Raw genomic sequence first — 18405 nt, 5'->3', positions numbered from 1 at the left:
CTCGTGATTAGTGTTAAGTGACAATCTGATTAACTATATTTCATTCTTTAGCATTGCACTTTGGGATCTCAAATGTTTTACACAGCATCTCAGTTATTGGTGAGCAAAACCTAATTTGCAGTCAAAGTTACTTTGGGATCTCAAATGTTTTATACAGTATCTCAGTCAAAATATTCATGATTTGTCATATCTTTGGACCGGGCCAAAAACCTAACCCATACTCAAAAACAGAAGCTCCAAGCCCCAACTACGTTTCCCTCTCCACCTGCGCGTGAGACCTGAAACCACCTTGGTTGAACCATGGTTCCTGGAACCCTTTGAGTACAGGTTTCAAAAGTGGTTTTCGGGTATCGCTTACTCTGCTGCTCAAAAGTCTTGCTAAAGTCTTGCTGGAATGCTGGGGGATGATTTAAACTCTGCATTTCCTTTTTTACCCTCTCTTGGCACCCATGTTATTCCACATCAAACAGCGTCCAAATGTCTTCCAAGATAGCTCCTCTGGATTTCACTGCTTGTGTAAGATTCAAACTATCATTTTCTAACTGAGTTTTTTTTCCCAAGATAAGAGCCTTTCTGTTCCTGCTAAGACCTTCCAGAATAATCCCCTCAAAATCCCCTCACATTGCTTCCCCAAGAAACTTGGTAAAAACCAGCAAATATTTTCTTCATTTCACATTTTTAATTATACAATCTTTGATCATGTGTGTTCCTAATACCTATAGTGTGCAATTGTATATGGCTCTGCATTTTCAACTATTCTCTTCAAAGTATCAGCTCCCATGTACTTGAGAACCTGTTCCAGTAAACCACAATCGAATAGTTACATCGCAAAGAAGAATATTTTCCAAAGAAAATTAATGTCTTACACAAGAAGAAATCAAGAAAATACCAATCTACGCATAGATATGAAATTGTCAACTAACATTTTATAATTTTTTAAAAGATAAGGTACGAAAATCCAGGGTTATACCTCATTTGCATCTTTGAAACAGTTGGTATCATCTTTCTTTGGCCAATGTACTTGCCAACACCTGATATCCACAAACAAAAAAGAAAACAATTAGTAATATGCAAAAAGTACATGGAGCAATTAGTAATAAAAGCAAATGTAAGTGTTGTACTCGTAATAAAAAAGAATACATAACTTATCATTGAATCCAATAAAATCAATTTAAGTATAAGTTAAGAATTAAAAAAAAAATACACATAGTCGTTGGATTAGAAGCTCATGTGCTATAGATTATTTCAAGAAAATTTCTTGTTAATTTAAAATCACTTGCTATACTTTTTATATACTTGAAATTTTGAGAATCAATGTACTATATTTATTCAAATATACATAAACAACAACTAGGCAGGCATGAAATCAAATTACACCTACTGTGTTGAGTTTTTGAATTGCTCTTAATAATTGTGTGTCGTGATCATCAAGCTGATAGGCGCAACTACATGTGCAACAAACTACATGCATATCTAACTCTAAAGTAACAAAATAATGACTGTCCTGACCTTTCTTGTCCAAGGCGTTTTGCCAGCTCATCTGCTAAAGCTCGACCTGGTGGATCATTATTAGTTGCCAGGATGATGCTAACTACCTAAGAGCAGAGAAAAAGCCAAGCTACTAAATCGTTCACTTCTGCTTTAGAAAGATTGAACTCAAAGAAGACAGCAAATATGTTACCTTGTCAAAGTACTCTTTGCAGTTCCAAAGGTACTGATATGCAGTATCCTGACTTCATAAAGACATGCATGCACAAATCAAACGATTAGAGAAAAGATGACCTTCATGTAAGTTTTTCACTTTGTCAATATACCTCAAATGGGTTATTTAGAATGACAAATAAGTTTTTCAAGTATCAACAGGAAAAGAATTAATGATGCAATTTTATTTCATGCTCTTGTGCATAATCAAATGAACTTTATGAGTAATGAATTTCAAGAACCTTTTCTACTGGTGGTAAATCTTTTGAAACTTTTCCAGGTGCACCCCCTGGAACACTGACACAATTCTGGAAGCCAGCCTCCTCAAGTGAAAGCTTATCAATTTCCCCCTCAACCTGTTCGCATACTCAATGCTAGAATGTCTTCAATTCACCTCTTTTAAGTTTTCATTTGAAGATAAGATAGGAAACATAAGTGAACAGAATTTACAATGATGACTTCAGAGGCATGATTAATGTCATCAATTCCATACAGCATCTTCTCAGTGCCTTTTACCTGAGCATCCAATTTAGCATCAACATCATATTTTTATCAAGTACACAAAACTTATTGGATCAATTATTTTTACTAGATGAACTTGCATATCTATGTTGTATTATTGGTTTAGTTACAATTATACAAGCTATCTCAAGTTTAAAGCACAACATTAACACCCCAACGAAGTTCAACAATGGAAAACTTAACCTGCCAAAATCTTTTCTCCATTGTTCTAAACTTGCAACCAACAAGCAATCCATTCTGTTTATAAGTAAAAGCAATGATTTCCTGCATAATTTCAGATGCACAATGAATAACTATTTTCAATAACAGTACTACTAGTTATGAAATTTGATCCACTTCATGATAACGGACCCAATAAGACTAAATTTAGAAGTTTGAATTCTATGAATAAAAAAAAAAATATATCCAAAGTGCCACTCTTTGATTCAAATAGAAAGATTCATAATCTCTTTCAGTATGGCAATGCATTAAGATTTTATCCATCATCAGTTTATCGTTGTTGTTTTTAAACATCACAAGGGTCATAAAATATCATTATGCCACCCCAAATGCCACATAGCCACCAAAAACATAGCAGTAAGAAAATATTAGAATATAGTATAACACACACCAATCAGATATCTTGGTTCTATTTTTCTAGCAAGTAGCAATCAATAAGAACAAAAGTTTATAATCATAAGAAAAATAAACTGGAGACCTTATAAAGTTATAATTGCACTGTTTGAAATACCTTACTCTCAGACATTTGCCTGACAGCATTTCTGCTTAGCGTTTTTTCGGATATTTGTCTCTCCTTAAAGTATGCAATCAGCTAAAAATTGGAAAAGCGAAATCAGTACATAAGCAAATAGTGTGAGTAGCACTTTGCAATATATCAACACCATATGGAAATCGACATTGAGAAATTGGCTTTAACAAAGGCATACAATTTTTCTAATTCAAGACAATAGTTTCACCTTCTTGCCTCTGCATTTAAGTACTAACTAAGAAGAAGAAATTTTCGAATACCTTGGGACCAAGTGGTTCCAATCCTAAGCTCTCTTCAGTCCTTTGTCCATAACTGTGCAAGTTGCTATCCTTTGCAAAAACCTACAACCAAATAACCATGAAGTAGCATGTCACCCTATTAGAATTTTTATGTTTGACATGACACAAAAATTCATATAGCCGTGTCATGTTACCCGACCAGCCCAGCCGCATTTAGCTCGAAAACACCTCCACATTGCAAATTCACTACACCATCAAAAAAAGTTTCTATCATAACATGTTACTAAAATCACATACAATTACAATCACATAAGAAAGCAAGTAGAAGCAAATTTTTTTACCAATCAGGGATGATGTGAAAAGACAAACTCCTCTCCTTTAGTTTCCCACCTTTGCACTATAGCACAGATATCCAAAACAAACAAGACTAAGAAACCCCATCGACAAATCAACACATACAAAAAAAGGTTGGGCATGTTGGGCTGGTCTGAAAAGCCCAAAATAGCCCAGTTCACCCTAATTCCCACACCTTCCCTCACTCAATGCCACCTTGTTTGTTTCCGTTGAGCCTCCAAACCCCAAAAGCCTCCGTGAAGATGTCACACAGCTTGAGGTCCCTCAGAAGGCTCTTCACTCTCCGCCCCAAACCCTCCTCCTCCGTCATCTCCACGCGCCGCCACGTCTCCACGGAGACACGCTCCCAGAAGCTGGAGCGCATCGCTGACGATCTCCTCCTCCTCGACAGGCTCGAGCGCCACGACTTCTCCGTCCTCTGGAGGCTCAAATTGGGCCTCGACCGATTCGCTGGCCCAGCCGCGGATCTCGGCCCAGTTGGCCCAGCATCAGGTGCTGGTGGTGCGGGGGCGGATGCTAGTGCGGGAGCGGCGGCGGAGGAGAAGACGGTGTTCGATATAAAGCTGGAGAAATACGACGCCGCATCGAAGATAAAGATCATAAAGGAAGTTAGGGCTTTCACCGATTTGGGGCTTAAGGAAGCGAAGGATTTGGTCGAGAAGGTTCCTTGCGTCTTGAAGAAGGGTCTCACTAAGGACGAAGCTGATCCCATTCTCCAGAAGCTCAAAGATTTGGGTGCCACTGTTGTATTGGATTGATTCCTAATTCTTTTTTTTTCTTTTTGGTTGTAGAATCATTCATCACTTGCCTCCATAGCTTCATTTTCATTGAAATGTGATGATAATGTGTTTTTTAGTTCTCAAATACAAAAGTTATATAAACATAATAAGGACTTGGAACGATAATGAATAATTTTCACTATACCAGTAAAAAGAAACATGAACCAACCATGGTCTAAGTTTAAGAGAGTTTATTAGTTTATATCTCATTGTTATTATTTTCTGAAACATATCAGAAATTTTGTCTCTCAATATTAAAGCTGGACCTAGATGATAATCTGTGTTGTTAGAAATTACTTCACTTCTTGATAGATTAGATGCTTGCATGGTTCAATGGTGATAAATAAAGGCCTCTAGCTACATGAATATTAGGTTTATAGGAAACTAAAAAATTTCTGGGACATTGAACCTTCTGAAGGACTAACCAAACTTGGAGGAATTTTGGATTCGTTGATCATAAAAAAAATCTCTGATATTAATTTTTGAAAAAGCAATGTTACGTGACTAACATATTATTATTTTTGGCCATCACTTAGTCAGCAATAATTTACATCCACATTTATAGTATTTACTAGAGTTTACACACATGAATCTATTTGTGCTGGCCAAATGATGACAAAAAATACTAAAAGTTGCCAGAGAGTTTTTCTATTTGAAATAGGCCATTTTTTCTACGTGCATAATTCTTCACAACTTTAATAGTTCTGTGGTTTGAGATATAATGTCAGGAATATCTTATTTATCCAGAGAGCAAGAAAGGGAAGCAGAAAAACAAATTCAGTAAATGGCGTGATGGGTTATTACAGGAGCAAAGTTAAGAAGAACAAATTAATCTGATTATACATTGAAAATTTCAGGTCATCAAAAAACTTTCAAGATCTGTCATATGTATGTGTGAATAGCGAAGATCCTGGTTCACAACATATGGTTGTATATACAGACTCAAAGGATGAACTGAAGTTACTTCTGGGAAATATATTGTTGAATTTGAGGACCTTACAATGAATTGAGAAGCTATTTAAATCTTGATATTATCTCTTTATTTTTTTTCTCTATTTGCCTTAAAATTGTGATGTGTGTTATAAATCGCCAATGGTATTTGGAAGCGAATTACTTTTTCCACACTATCAAGGCAATGGTCATGTTAACTTTTTCCACACTATCAAGCGAATTACTTTTTTCTCTTTATCTTTTTCACATTTTGTTATTATTTTCTGAAACATATCAGAAATTTTGTCTCTCAATATTAAAACTGGTCCTAGATGATAATCTGTGGTGTTAGAAATTACTTCCTAACAAAGCAAGAAGAAAATTCTTGTAATCTCCATCTGCTGATATGTTGTTAGTTATAAAATCTTCAAGGGTGACATTATTCCTCTTAAAATAGAGATCCTTGATTTCTTTTAGATCCTCCTCCGCACGGGTGATTATAACTCGGCTAACACCATCATCATCAATTCCCAACTCATTCTTGGCATTGCGTAACACCTAAATAAAAGTCATTGTATCACATCTTTAGTTAAATAAAGTAATTAATTAGTGAGTTTAGTAATTACCCTGGCAAAGTATCTTTGGGGGTACTTAATGCAACGAATAGTTGTTCTCACTGCATCTAAGTATTCATCACTTGGACTGGCTACTAATCCCTACAATTACCAAATGACACACCATTGTATTAACTTCATAATACAAATTCAAATAATAAGGTTATCCAATCACTCATATATAATAATTTATACTGAACCTGAGCATAGTATTTCGATGTGTTAATGAAATTGCATTTCCATTATATCCTCATTCTACTCTCATTTGAAGCTTTGTCTATTATAACTAAACTAGATATAATTGACTAATTGTGTGGACTGAAAAATTTAGATATGGAAGAGCCATAGTGTATATAGTATATACCATAAAATAGTTCTCACAGTGTGATTTATGGTGGGATCATCTTTCTTGACTAGCGTATGACAGACAAGTTATGTGTCATTAAGCAAAAGGTGCAAATGCAAATATTGACACTGACTAATATATCTTGATGTTCATGTTGTGTTCCACAGGCAGAAATGCCTGCTGACAGTGGATATCCTGCTTACCTTGCTGCACGTTTAGCCTCTTTCTATGAACGTGCTGGAAAAGTAAAATGCCTTGGAGGAGATTTTTCAGATCCTGTGACATCTGCAACTCTTACTTATTATATATGATCTGTTGGTAACTGCCAGTGAAGGTAGCTTATCTTGCAGGTTTTCTGGGGGTTGGACAAAAAGCTTGCTCAAAGAAAGCACTTTCCCTCTGTGAACTGGCTTATTTCTTATTCAAAGTACTCAACGCTATGCCCTACATTTGTTTGCTTTGTAATTCATATTCTCCCTTTAAAGTTCCTTCATTTGTATGCTTATACTCCCTCGCATGATTGTACAATTATATTAATTTATATTTTGTACCTTCAGGCACTTGAATCCTTTTATGAGCAATTCGATCCAGATTTGATCAACATTAGGACAAAGGCTGGTGAAGTACTGCAAAGAGAAGATGACCTGAATGAAATTGTTCAGGTACACCTTTATTGGTTCTAATATCATCTTGGTTATAGGTTAAAGAGTTGTCCCTGTTCTCTCCTATACAGGATAGCATTATTAAACTATTTTGGGGATAGAGAAGGTATATTTATGTTACATGAGAACAGACTGTTAAGAAGTATAGCATCTCAAACTCCTAGATGTTGCAAATTATCTTCAACCTAAGGAATAGTCTGATAAGTTTATCTTTAACACCATGATATGGCATTGCTTTGCATTTCTTGACAAAATCTGAGAGGATATCTATGTATTTGTTCTGTAAGTTGTAAACTAAACTGGGTCATTTGTTGCAAATCATTGCTCCAGCTTGTAGGCAAGGATGCTTTAGCTGAAGTGGATAAGATCACCTTAGAAACTGCAAAACTTCTGAGACACCGTAAGTTCCTTTCTAATTGGCTAAATTCTTTGACATGTATTATTATGCAGCTTATCTTATATTGCTACCTCTTGTTTGGCTGTGATAGATATGACAAATTCTGTCCCTTCTACAAGTCTGTTTGGATGATGTGCAACATTATCCATGTAAATGTTGGCATGATTTGAAACCACATTTAATCTCTCGTGCCACCCTCCCCCATAAAATTGTTCATTCATTGTGTTATGCATTCTTGTTCCTAAGTCAGCTAGAGTATTTTGTTTACATGGTGCTGACTACATTTGCAGGCAGTAGAGAGGGGAGCAGGTACTCATGGTCAAAAGATCACCTACACTGTTATCAAGCATCGATTGGGAGATCTCTTCCATCGTTTAGTGTAAGCAATTTTAGAACTGCACTAGATGACTTATTTTTACAGAGAAAGTAGAGATCTAATTCTCTTGATCTGTTGTTATTGCAGGTCTCAGAAATTTGAGGATCCAGCAGACGGTTTAGCTGCTTTGATTGACAAATTTAAGAAATTACATGAGGACCTCAGTTCTATAAGAGGAATCAAGATCCAGTTCTCGCACTCTACTCTTAGATTCGTTCATTTCATATCTCTTTCCTGTGCTGGTTTGGCTTTTCGTCTAGTTGCTTGTGCAGCTGTAATCATGTCCCCCCGTTATTTATTGATAATAACAGATGATGCTTGTTCTTTCAGTATGTATTTAGGTGAATCAAATTATTTTTGAGAATGAAGCGGCTGTGACTGCGGGTATATGTGGATCACTATGGATTTAACACAGAGTAACACTTTTGTGAAAAAGAGTTGATCAAAATTGTGTTCTCTTTTCATTCCCATCAAAAAGTTTTTTTCGCCTCACCCAAATGCCCTGATCTATAATATTAATATTTCACCTTTCTAGTTCACATTTGTGCAATACACCAATATAAGATCCATTTAAAAAATAATGTAATTTTGTGTTGTTGTCTCCGTTGTTTTTGTGTCAAACCCCACATAATCTAAATTATTTTCCTTGTGCTATGTTTGAAGAACAGAGTAACAACTAAAGCTAACATTACCTTGGTGATTGTTGAGCCATAAAGGTTCCTAAAGGAATTGAAAGTGACACACAGCTGCTTCTTACTTCTTGTGCTTAAGATTCTAATGATTTCATCATTGCTAAAATCCTTCTTTTCAATTATTTGATGAATAATATTTGCTTCTGAAATAGCCACACTCTCATCAATCACATGTCCCTCATACCTGTAAGTGCTTACTATTGCAACCAACAACTGCATGAAAAAATCATAGACCTCATAATTTGGATCATAATTGTTAGTGTAAAAAAAGAACACAAAAAGGTGAATGGCTTTAAATATTCATATTCATATTCAAGATAAAGAATAGTAGTCCACATACTCTCCTAATGTCACCAAATGTGTGAGAGGCCACATCTTCTTCAAGGGAGTGTTTGTATAGAAACTGGTATGAACGCTTTATAGCCAAAAGCTCTTCTGAAGTTCTAGTGCAACCAATTTCAATAATTATTTTATAATAATTTGGTGTTGCTTTCTCCAATGCTTCTTTAGCATATGCAGCATCTCTTTCAGCTGGTTCCATTATCCAATAGCATAAACCTCTCTGCTTACAAACTTTGAACTCAGCTCAAATTACCCTATGGTAAATTCTTTTAGTGTGTGTTTGGATTAAAGATTGCAAATGGGAGTTTGTATCAATTGATTTTATAAATTTGATTTTAATAAAAAGTAAGTCGGTGTTAACGTAATTTATATTTGGTAATTTTATATCAAGTGAATTATAGTAAAATAAATATTGTTTGGATTTCATTATTCAAAATTATGTTTAGATAAAAATTATTAAAAAAAAGACATGAATTTATATCATTTAAAATCATATTATTTTAACATTATTTAACTATATTCTTTTTGAAAACAACTTAAATTTATATGTTGAAATTTAGTATTTTTTAAAGTCATAATTTTTTAGTACTCTTCTTTAGTACTTTTTTTTGTATTTAATTAATTTTTCTACTAAAATCAATAACTTATATTCTAAAAAATAACAATAATAAATAAATTACATATTAATTTACAAACGGCATAGTAAAAATTATACAAAATTATACAAAGTTGAATAAAATAATAATAAAATTCTATAAAAAAAATATACATCAATCAAAATGATTAAAAAATTTATATGAATAATAAATACTAGAAATTCTATTAAAAATACAATAATATAAATTGATGTTTGCATTTAGAGAAAAATAAATTTGCTAAACAAAAAATTATGGCGTTTAAAAAGATTGAACATGCTTCTTGTGTTTTTAACACTAAACCAAACACACCCTTATTGATTATCTGATATAGTTTATTTTTTTAATATAACCAAATTATCATAAAAAAATGGATTAGTAATCATTGAAGAATGAGTTAACATTAAGATTATCATGCTGCTACACATCCATATAACCATATAACCATATAGGCCCAAATCCAAATTATTTCAAGCGCATTAAATGCTGAGTGAGAAACACGCACCACACAAAAAACCCCTCGTTTTCTCATTCGCGCTTCATTATGAACGAACGTTACATCTTCAACATGAAGCCAATACCCCAAAAAACTCACTCTCTTCGAATCTCTCTGAACATCACTCAAACTTCAATTACATTCTTTGCGGAAACTACTACTGCAAACAAATCGGAAAAAGATTTCGCAAGCAACAACCAGAAACAAACGAAAACAGCAACAAAGACTACAAAAGGTATGAGAAAACTACTGTTCACTCAAAATCTTGCAATGTCGCGTTTCCCTTAGTTTCATTTCAATTTTAACTGGTTTGATTTGCTTTGTTTAGTGGATTAAACTATTGTGAATGATTTTTACAGTATAACTAGGGCTTTAAGATATAGTTGCTTATTTTTATTGGTTTGGATAGTTTAATTAGAGCTCTGTTAGTATCTTCAGTACTTATTTTTCATTGAAGAACACTATTTTTGTTGATTGAAAATTGATAATGAAGGATTAACCACATGAATGTATTTCGGTTCGGTGGCCTTTGTGATTCTGGTTCTATGCATGAAGGATTTTCGGTTCGGTAGTTTGTTGATGTATTGAATGAGTTTTGTTTAAAAAAAATTCACATTAGTGACAAGTCTTTCACTTTGATAACCCATACTACTGTAATAGTATTTTTGTTGATTGAAAGTTGATCATCATTTATTAACCAGATGAACATTTTTCAGTTCGGTAACCTTTTTTATTAACCAGATGAACATAAAAATAAAAAAGGTTACCAAACCGAAAAATGTTCATCTGGTTAATAAATGATGATCAACTTTCAATCAACAAAAATACTATTATAGTAGTATGGATTATCAAAGTGAAAGACTTGTCTCTAATGTGAATTTTTTTAAACAAAATTCATTCAATACATCAACAAACCACCGAACCGAAAATTCTTAATGCACAGAACTAAAATCACAAAGGCCACCGAACTGAAATACGTTCATGTGGTTAATCCTTCATTATCAATTTTTAATCAATAAGAATAGTGTTCTTCAATGGAAAATAAGTACTGAAGATACTAACAGAGCTCTAATTAAACTATCCAAACCAATAAGAACAAGCAACTATATCTTAAAGCCCTAGTTATACTGTAAAAATCATTCACAATAGTTCAATCCACTAAACGAAGCAAATTAAACCAGTAAAACTGAAATAAAACTAAGGAAAACGCGACATTGCAAGATTTTGAGTGAACAGTAGTTTTCTCATACCTTTTGTAGTCTTTGTTGCTATTTTCGTTTGTTTCTGGTTGTTGCTTGCAAATCTTCTTCCGATTCGTTTGGTGGTTTCCACAAAGAATGTGATTGAAGTTTGAGTGATGTTTAGAGAGATTCGAAGAGAGTGAGTTTTTTGGGGTATTGGTTTAGTGTTAAAGATGTAATGTTCGTTCATAATGAAGCGCGAATGGAAAAATGAGAGGTTTTTTGTGTAGCGCGTGTTTCTCACTCAGCATTTAATGCGCTTGAAATAATTTGGGCTTGGCCTATATAATTATATGGTTATATGGATATGTAGCAGCTCTGAAAAAAAAAATAGTAATGATGAGATGGAAAGTAATAATTTAACAAAGATTTTGGGTTTAAATCTTGAAAATAGTTCAAAAAAAAAATCTATAGATTAAATATAATGAAAGATATTTTAGATCCTTTACTATTATTATATATAGGTATAGAAGTATAGACGACATTACCTTTAATTTTGGCAAGAAAATTTAAGGTTGATTCCTATTACAAAGTGTAAGATTGTATTACCTCAAATTTTCCTGAAACTTCACATTTAAGTTGTTGGATAAGATCTTGGTGATAAAGATCTAAATAAGCCTGCCGAAGAAGTTTTCTTTGTGCTTCATTTCGATGTGCTAATATGGATATCAGGGCTCTCTCATCAGTCCCTAATCCTATATATATTATACAAAATAAAATAAGCATGGTAATAATTATTAGATTTATATGTATTTTGCAACAATTGATATTTTGAAAGAACAGAATTGCAGAATGATGAAACCTTTGCATGCCCTCTTGATAGTTTCAGCATCTTCAATGGGAGAAGAATCTTTGGGAACAACAAGAGTAGCCATTTGATTTGTTTCTTATCTTTGTTCAATGCCAGGATTTGTGTGAAATGGTTAAGTTCCCATTTCTTCATTTTATAGGAGAGAAAGCTATAAAGCTGTTTCAGAATATTAAAGTAACATTCTTAATAACCGAACATGTTAAGGTTTTATCCTCTCATTCAATTAAGAAATTAACCGAAGCAAATGTTACTCCAAAGGGAAGTTTTTTTTTTAATAAATAATGATAACGGAATTAGCATTAAAAAATGTTAATGTAGTGAAACAATGAACCAAGTGCATTATACTATTGTGAAACAAGAAGAGTGTTATTGATATTCACCAAAAGCATATGTTCAGGAATAATCAATGAATCAATGAATTCAACACTAGTCACTGATATCATTATTACATCTTATACTTAAATAAATATTTAAAAAAAAATTGATATGGGTTACCAAGGAATTTCTTGGCCATCCCAAGCAAAGAACTTGCCATTGTCATTACTCTTGACATTGTCAATGATGCTTAGCAGCTTTTGCACTGAGAACTCTTTGCTGAAGAGCTTCTCTTTTGGAACATTCTTCTGAAATGGCTTCGAGAGATCGGTGTCAACTGTGCCAGGATGCAGCAAAATGCAGACAATTGGATCCTTTTTTCTTGCAAATTCAACCGCAGCCGTCTTTGACACTGCCAACAGAAATATAAAGTTCATCAACATTTGCCATTCAAACAGTTTTGGAAATTTCAAATTCAACTTTAAGGGCACTGAAAAACAAGAACTACAACTAGCAACTCATCTGCTACATCTGTGTAGAATCTTAACATACATGCATGATGAGACTAAGAGAGTTATCATATTGAAAATCCCATGACAATGATCATTTAAGAATTTAACCAAAAAAAAAAAAAAGTCTTACATTGATTGAGTGCAGTCTTTGAAGATCGATACGAGTGCCAACCACCAAGATGATTGTCCCCAATAGATCCAACCCTTGCACTCAAGCTGGCCACCACTGCAGTACTTCTTTCAGTTCCAAAGCCACCTCCAACTTTTAAAAGGGGCCACATGTGCTGATTTTTTTTAATTCAAAGAATAATAGCATATTTCAGAATATATGTTCATAAAACTGAATAATGGAAAGAAATAAATAGAATACAGGACTAGAGAGAAATAATGATGGCTGTCATTGGATAAAATAGTTCAAATCCTTATTTCTTAAATGGCCTTGATGAATCTATTAAAAGGAATCCTCCCATGATAAACAGAACACTATGGTGTTGCTTGATCCATGTCAATTTGGATTACATTGAACAAGAATGAGTTTTAAACTTTTAATCGTCTATTAAGGCCTTGGACAGAACTCTCCAACATAATAGGCTAGTTTTTGTGGTGTGGTTCTCCAAAGGTCCTTATCAATCTTGAACTTCTGCTAATAGCAATGATCTTGAACAAAGATGCTCTCTCAAAGCCACTAGTAATGTAATTGCATGCAGATAAATGTAACTATGTCTTTGTTACCTTGATAACTAAGATAGGACCGACGGCGTTAATCTCATAAGTAAGCATCAAGGCTGATTTTTCCAATTTGTTGAGTGATGTCTCTGTATTATAAAACCAGCTTTTGCTTGAGATTACAAAAGGAAGCTTCCATTTCAAGTCCAATACCAAAGAATGAAACAAAAACCATTACCTGGTTGTAATACTTGAGGTATGGAAAGAATGCCAGACGCATTAATGAGAAGGTTTAGATGGCCGTATGTCTCTCTAACTGATGATGCAGATGCCTGAAATAGTATGAATGAAACACAAAGCTTAGCAACTTATTCTGTTTTGGAATTAGTTAGATCTAGAAGTGAGCCACCATAGTGCCTAAAAGATGATATGAATTCGATAATTTCGTCAGCAAGTAGGCTTATAGATGCTAGCCTAATCCATTAAGGTTGGACTAAGGGGAAAGGTAAGTAGATTTAATAATGTTGCATTGATAATAGATTAGGATGGATATGTGGAATGTTGTAAGGGAAAAGTATGACCTGAATTGAAGTTTCAACAGTCAAATCCAAGGGCAAAAGTTTTAGACGATCAGGAAATTTATGTTTGAGGTGGGCAAGACCTGTTGAAGCATCAGGATTTCGGCAAGTAGCAACAACATGCCCTTTATCATCTTTCTCTAGCAGCTGTTTTACCTGTACAAGGCAGAAACTGAAAGCAGTGTTACTATACACCCAAGGTTCTTTAAGAAAAGACATAAGATTGCTCCAAGTTATTCACCTGAAAAAGGGAATCCATAATTCATAACCTTACTAATGAGACTAAAACAGCTGAGAATTGTGGAAGGACTTGTCTATTCTAAAGAGCTTATAATTTTTTATACAAAAACAATTTCTAAACCCAGAACTCTTATACATGGTAAAAGTAAAACAACTCCAATTCTCACAAGTAATACTAAAACTATTATTTAAATAGCAACACAATATTATAAGAACAGAATCATCAATAACATAAAGGGAGCAAAATAGTAAGATAATAAAAAGGTAAAATTTTGAGAATATGGGAAATGTAGAAAGAGTAAAGAATTCACAAATTCAAGGCCAATTCCTCTGGAAGCTCCCTGAACCATGGAAACCCCAGCATCAAATTTGAGAGAAGAAGAAGAAGAAGAAGAAAAGGGCCTTCGGGTGAGTGATAAGACTCGCGTGGCGCGTGACGATGCCATGAAAGAGTTCTGGGTCGACAGCTGCATCAAATCAAAGCTTGAACTGAAAAATGTTGAAGAAGCGTGGCTTGTTAATAACCATGAAAATTGTTGTTCACTTTCTCATGGAACATGGCAACGTCGTTAGAATCAGTAATGCATGTGTTGTTGAAATGGGTCTCTAGTACTTTAGAATATAAAATAAACAAATTAAGTTTTACTAAAATAGAAAAATAAATTAATCTCTTATTTTTACAATCTAATTTATCATTATAATTTAGTATCAAATAATTTGATTATATACAAATTAATTTGAGATATCGTCCTTTTTTTTCTACTTTCAACTAAATGTCTAAAATATGTATTTTTGGGTTTTGGACACATTTATAAATATTGGATCAAACTTTTCCATTTACTCTCTGATCTTTTTGTTTGACCCAACCCAATAAACATGCTTCAGATATTGGGTCCTTTCTTGGGCTTGGTCCATAACTAAAATCCAATTTAATAAAAATTGAAGATTGATTTTTTTTGTCCAAAATTAAAAGGATTAATTAACCAATTTTCAACAAATGAAAGTATCTTGCCAAACAAGGTGATGGGAACTTGGCTTTGTCTTAGGGCTGGTTCTATGGTGGTGAAAGTATATTTGGATTTTGGTGGTCCAAATAGAATCTTTCATCTTAACCATTAAAAAATAGTGATAAATAATTTAGATTAAATGATTATTATATATTAAAAATTATAACAATATAAATAAATTATTTAACATTTGTAAAATTTTAATTTTACTTTTTTATTCCTTCTTTTCAATTTGTTCATTTTTTGTCCTATCATCCACTTTGCTATCTTTCTCTTTTGATAGAAAATTAGATTTAATTATGAATATTTTTCTCTAATTAATGTGAGCTTTGAAGCAAAAATAGAAGCTCCTATAAAAAACAACACGCATCACCTACTTATCATGGGTATGAAGCATCTATAGCACTCTTGACCAAGTGAACTCGTGGTTTATTGAGGTTAGTCTAGAACACAAGTACACAACATATTGGATCTGTGAAGTGGCAACTGGCAAGGCATTGAAGTTGTATATTAGTTACCATTTAACAAGGCACAACCCAGTTATCAAGGATCAGTTCAGTTTGGTGTTAAAAATTATATAAAAATTAATTGTTACTTTTTACCAGTGTTTTTATCCCAAACCAGTTTATGAAATCTATGATTGTGGAGCGTTGGAATTGAGCGAAGGAACCTCGTCCTAACAATATAGAAAGAAAGGAAAAAACAATAATTAGTTGGTAATAATATTGTTAATAATGTTGGTTGTAACTTGTAAGTATTGTGGTGATGGTAGTTATTATTACGGAGAAAAACAAGAGGAAGAAGACGATGGTACTTAAGTAATTTATCATACATTTTTTAATTTTTTTATTTGGGCCACCAAGATTTTTAATATACCTTTTTTCACTTAAGATAAAGCTTTGTCTTAGGTGGCAAAAGATATAGAGTTAATACTTAAAATCGTCCTTAAAAGACATCTCAATCTCTATTTTGGTTCTCGAAAGATAAAGTTAATCGAAATCGTTCCTGAAAGATACACGACTTGGTCATGTTAGTCCTTCCGTCAGTTAGATGATAACGTTGGTCATGTTAGTCCTTCCGTCAGTTAGATGATAACGTGTCACGTTAAGTGCCACGTGGCACATGATAACGTAGCGGATTGATGCCATGTGTCATGAGATAATTGGTTGACGTGTCAAATCAGTGCCATATGTCAGTTGACATGTAAAAAAGTTATTTTTAATCAAAATAGTCCTTGAAAATTCAGATGTAAGTCATTTTCATCCATAAAATTTTAAAAAATAATCAAATTAGTCATTATATAAATTTTTTTTAATTTTTTCTTGATAATATTAAATTTGAAATTTTTTTGATACTATTAATTTTAATAGAAATGTAATTAACAAACAAAGTTATATGTTCAAAATCAAAATTTATGTATTAAAAGAAAAATTATATAATCTATCTCAAACATATGAAACACACAAAAATTTATGTAATTTATCATATGAAACACACATATAATTTATCATAATAAACACACTCCAATTTTGGATGAGACCTTGGAACCACTCACAATGGCAGCAAATGGCCTTTTTGGGTTTGATACAACCCCAACAAGGTAGTCAAGTTCCTAAACATGGAAAGGTCACAACATAAATTTATTATGATAGATTATATGTGTATTTCATATGTTTCATATAATAAATTACATAAATTTTTGTGTGTTTCATATGTTTGAGATAGATTATATAATTTTTCTTTTAATACATAAATTTTAATTTTGAGCATATAACTTTGTTTAGGTTAACAAATACATACATTTCAATTTTGAGTATATATATTCTAGCAAAATGTGATAATGTAAGAAAAAAGTTTTAGAATAGAAAAGAATAAAAGAGATTTTGAGAAGACTTAAAAAGAGAGATAATTTTATTGACAAAATTTTTAAGAAGAAAAAATACTATTACTAATTTTTTGTTTGTTAATTACATTTCTATTAAAATTAGTAGTTTCAAAAAGTATTTCAAATTTAATATTATCAAGAAAAAATAAAAAAAATTATATAATGACTAATTTGATTATTTTTTAAAATTTTAGGGATGAAAATGACTTACGTCTGAACTTTCAAAGACTATTTTGATTAAAAATAACTTTTTTACATGTCAACTGACACGTGACATGCCACGTGTCACTGACCTGACACGTGACATGCCAGGTGTCACTGATATGACACGTCAACCAATTATCTCGTGACACGTGGCATCAACCTGCCATTTCGTCATGTGCCACGTGGCGCTTAACGTGACACATCATCATCCAACTGAAGGACTAACGTGACCAAGTCGTGTATCTTTTGGAGACGATTTCGATTAACTTTATCTTTCGAGGACCAAAATAGAGATCGGGGTATCTTTGAAGGACGATTTTGAGTATTAACTCAAAAGATATATTAAGAATCTTGGTGGTCCAAATAAAAAAAATAAAAAATAATATGATAAATTACTTAAGAATTGATGAATTATGCTGTTTCTTTTATTTATTTTCTGCTGTGTTAATTCGTTGAGAATTATTTACATAGGTATACATAGAAAATAGAGTAAATAATTATTTTTTATCATAAAATGTTTAGATACTAATAAAATTGAAACTAAAGTTATACGCATATAAGATAAATTTTATTTGATAAAAATAACCAATTATTAAATTTTTATTAATAATTGCATAAATATTCCTTTCTACCCTAAATTGATTCATCTACTTTCTCTCCCTAATACGATTCACTCGTAGACTCTGCAATTTCTTTTCTACTGCAGCCACCACCGCATCTGGTCATATGCAACTATTTCTGAATCAACCACTGCCACCTCTCCATCAAAATCTTTATTGGCCTCCACCCTCGACAAAATCAAATCGGAGCGCAATCCCGACAAGTTCTTTCACTTCTTCAATGCCAATGCCACCAACCCTATATATCTTTGTTGAGAATCGTTTCGCCTTCGATGATGCCAATCTTAAAGGCTTCTTGAAAGAGGTATGGTAGGCGGCAATGATTGTGGAGAGAGAAAATAGATGAATCGATTTAGAATAGGAGAGATAATATTTATAGAATTATCAACAAAAATTTAACTATATATCATTTTTGTCAAATAAAATTTATCTTATATAAATATAACTTTAATTTCAATTTTTTATGATTAATTTTGTCAATGTCTGAATTTTT

The 18405-nt window shown here is 32.8% G+C and overlaps 4 protein-coding genes across 4 annotated transcripts; 1 reads left to right on the top strand and 3 right to left on the bottom strand.

The window, feature by feature from the left end:
* Positions 1-7: 7 nt before the first annotated feature.
* On the bottom strand, positions 8-3686 carry LOC130974629 (primase homolog protein-like). The gene is made up of 12 exons (XM_057899491.1): positions 3666-3686; positions 3552-3607; positions 3405-3456; positions 3232-3312; positions 2954-3034; positions 2407-2487; positions 2152-2217; positions 1944-2057; positions 1682-1729; positions 1510-1595; positions 971-1031; positions 8-793 (listed from the first exon to the last, which is right to left on the bottom strand). Exons 1-12 carry the CDS (start codon positions 3684-3686, stop codon positions 710-712), a joined length of 831 nt encoding a protein of 276 aa, XP_057755474.1. The 3' UTR covers positions 8-709.
* Positions 3687-3745: 59 nt separating this feature from the next.
* On the top strand, positions 3746-5333 carry LOC130974341 (uncharacterized). The gene has a single exon (XM_057899184.1). The coding sequence runs from the start codon at positions 3753-3755 to the stop codon at positions 4320-4322; it is 570 nt and encodes a 189-aa protein (XP_057755167.1). The 5' UTR covers positions 3746-3752; the 3' UTR covers positions 4323-5333.
* Positions 5334-5621: 288 nt separating this feature from the next.
* LOC130974628 (annexin D8-like) lies at positions 5622-12003 on the bottom strand. Its single transcript, XM_057899488.1, has 6 exons — positions 11877-12003; positions 11624-11769; positions 8701-8922; positions 8361-8573; positions 5900-5989; positions 5622-5831 (listed from the first exon to the last, which is right to left on the bottom strand). Exons 1-6 carry the CDS (start codon positions 11947-11949, stop codon positions 5622-5624), a joined length of 954 nt encoding a protein of 317 aa, XP_057755471.1. The 5' UTR covers positions 11950-12003.
* A 229-nt stretch (positions 12004-12232) lies between these two features.
* LOC130976456 (uncharacterized) lies at positions 12233-14802 on the bottom strand. The gene is made up of 6 exons (XM_057901328.1): positions 14508-14802; positions 13960-14112; positions 13617-13710; positions 13445-13527; positions 12843-12996; positions 12233-12612 (listed from the first exon to the last, which is right to left on the bottom strand). The coding sequence occupies exons 1-6, from the start codon at positions 14667-14669 to the stop codon at positions 12377-12379; spliced, it is 882 nt and encodes a 293-aa protein (XP_057757311.1). The 5' UTR covers positions 14670-14802; the 3' UTR covers positions 12233-12376.
* Between the last annotated feature and the right edge of the window lie 3603 nt (positions 14803-18405).

Source organism: Arachis stenosperma, chromosome 4 (genome assembly GCF_014773155.1).
Source record: "Arachis stenosperma cultivar V10309 chromosome 4, arast.V10309.gnm1.PFL2, whole genome shotgun sequence".
Lineage (NCBI taxonomy): Eukaryota > Viridiplantae > Streptophyta > Magnoliopsida > Fabales > Fabaceae > Arachis > Arachis stenosperma.
The sequence above is the reverse complement of the archived record's forward strand: the minus strand, read 5'-3'. Positions and strand labels throughout refer to the sequence as shown.

What these genes read in the sequence shown, in the direction of transcription:
- LOC130976456 (XM_057901328.1), bottom strand. Translation starts at nt 14,669, where the DNA reads ATGCAGCTGTCGACCCAGAACTCTTTCATGGCATCGTCACGCGCCACG. An exon ending in ACCTCAAGTATTACAACCAG is followed by an intron (nt 13,528 to 13,616) that starts GTAATGGTTTTT and finishes TTTATAATACAG; the next exon opens with AGACATCACTCAACAAATTG. An exon ending in GTCCTATCTTAGTTATCAAG is followed by an intron (nt 12,997 to 13,444) that starts GTAACAAAGACA and finishes AAAAAAAATCAG; the next exon opens with CACATGTGGCCCCTTTTAAA.
- LOC130974629 (XM_057899491.1), bottom strand. Translation starts at nt 3,686, where the DNA reads ATGCCCAACCTTTTTTTGTAT. An exon ending in GGCAAATGTCTGAGAGTAAG is followed by an intron (nt 2,488 to 2,953) that starts GTATTTCAAACA and finishes GAAATTATGCAG; the next exon opens with GAAATCATTGCTTTTACTTA. An exon ending in AAACGCCTTGGACAAGAAAG is followed by an intron (nt 1,032 to 1,509) that starts GTCAGGACAGTC and finishes TGTGGATATCAG; the next exon opens with GTGTTGGCAAGTACATTGGC.
- LOC130974628 (XM_057899488.1), bottom strand. Translation starts at nt 11,949, where the DNA reads ATGGCTACTCTTGTTGTTCCCAAAGATTCTTCTCCCATTGAAGATGCT. An exon ending in TATCAAGAGGGCATGCAAAG is followed by an intron (nt 11,770 to 11,876) that starts GTTTCATCATTC and finishes TAATATATATAG; the next exon opens with GATTAGGGACTGATGAGAGA. An exon ending in CCCAAAGATACTTTGCCAGG is followed by an intron (nt 5,832 to 5,899) that starts GTAATTACTAAA and finishes ACTTTTATTTAG; the next exon opens with GTGTTACGCAATGCCAAGAA.
- LOC130974341 (XM_057899184.1), top strand. Translation starts at nt 3,753, where the DNA reads ATGCCACCTTGTTTGTTTCCGTTGAGCCTCCAAACCCCAAAAGCCTCC.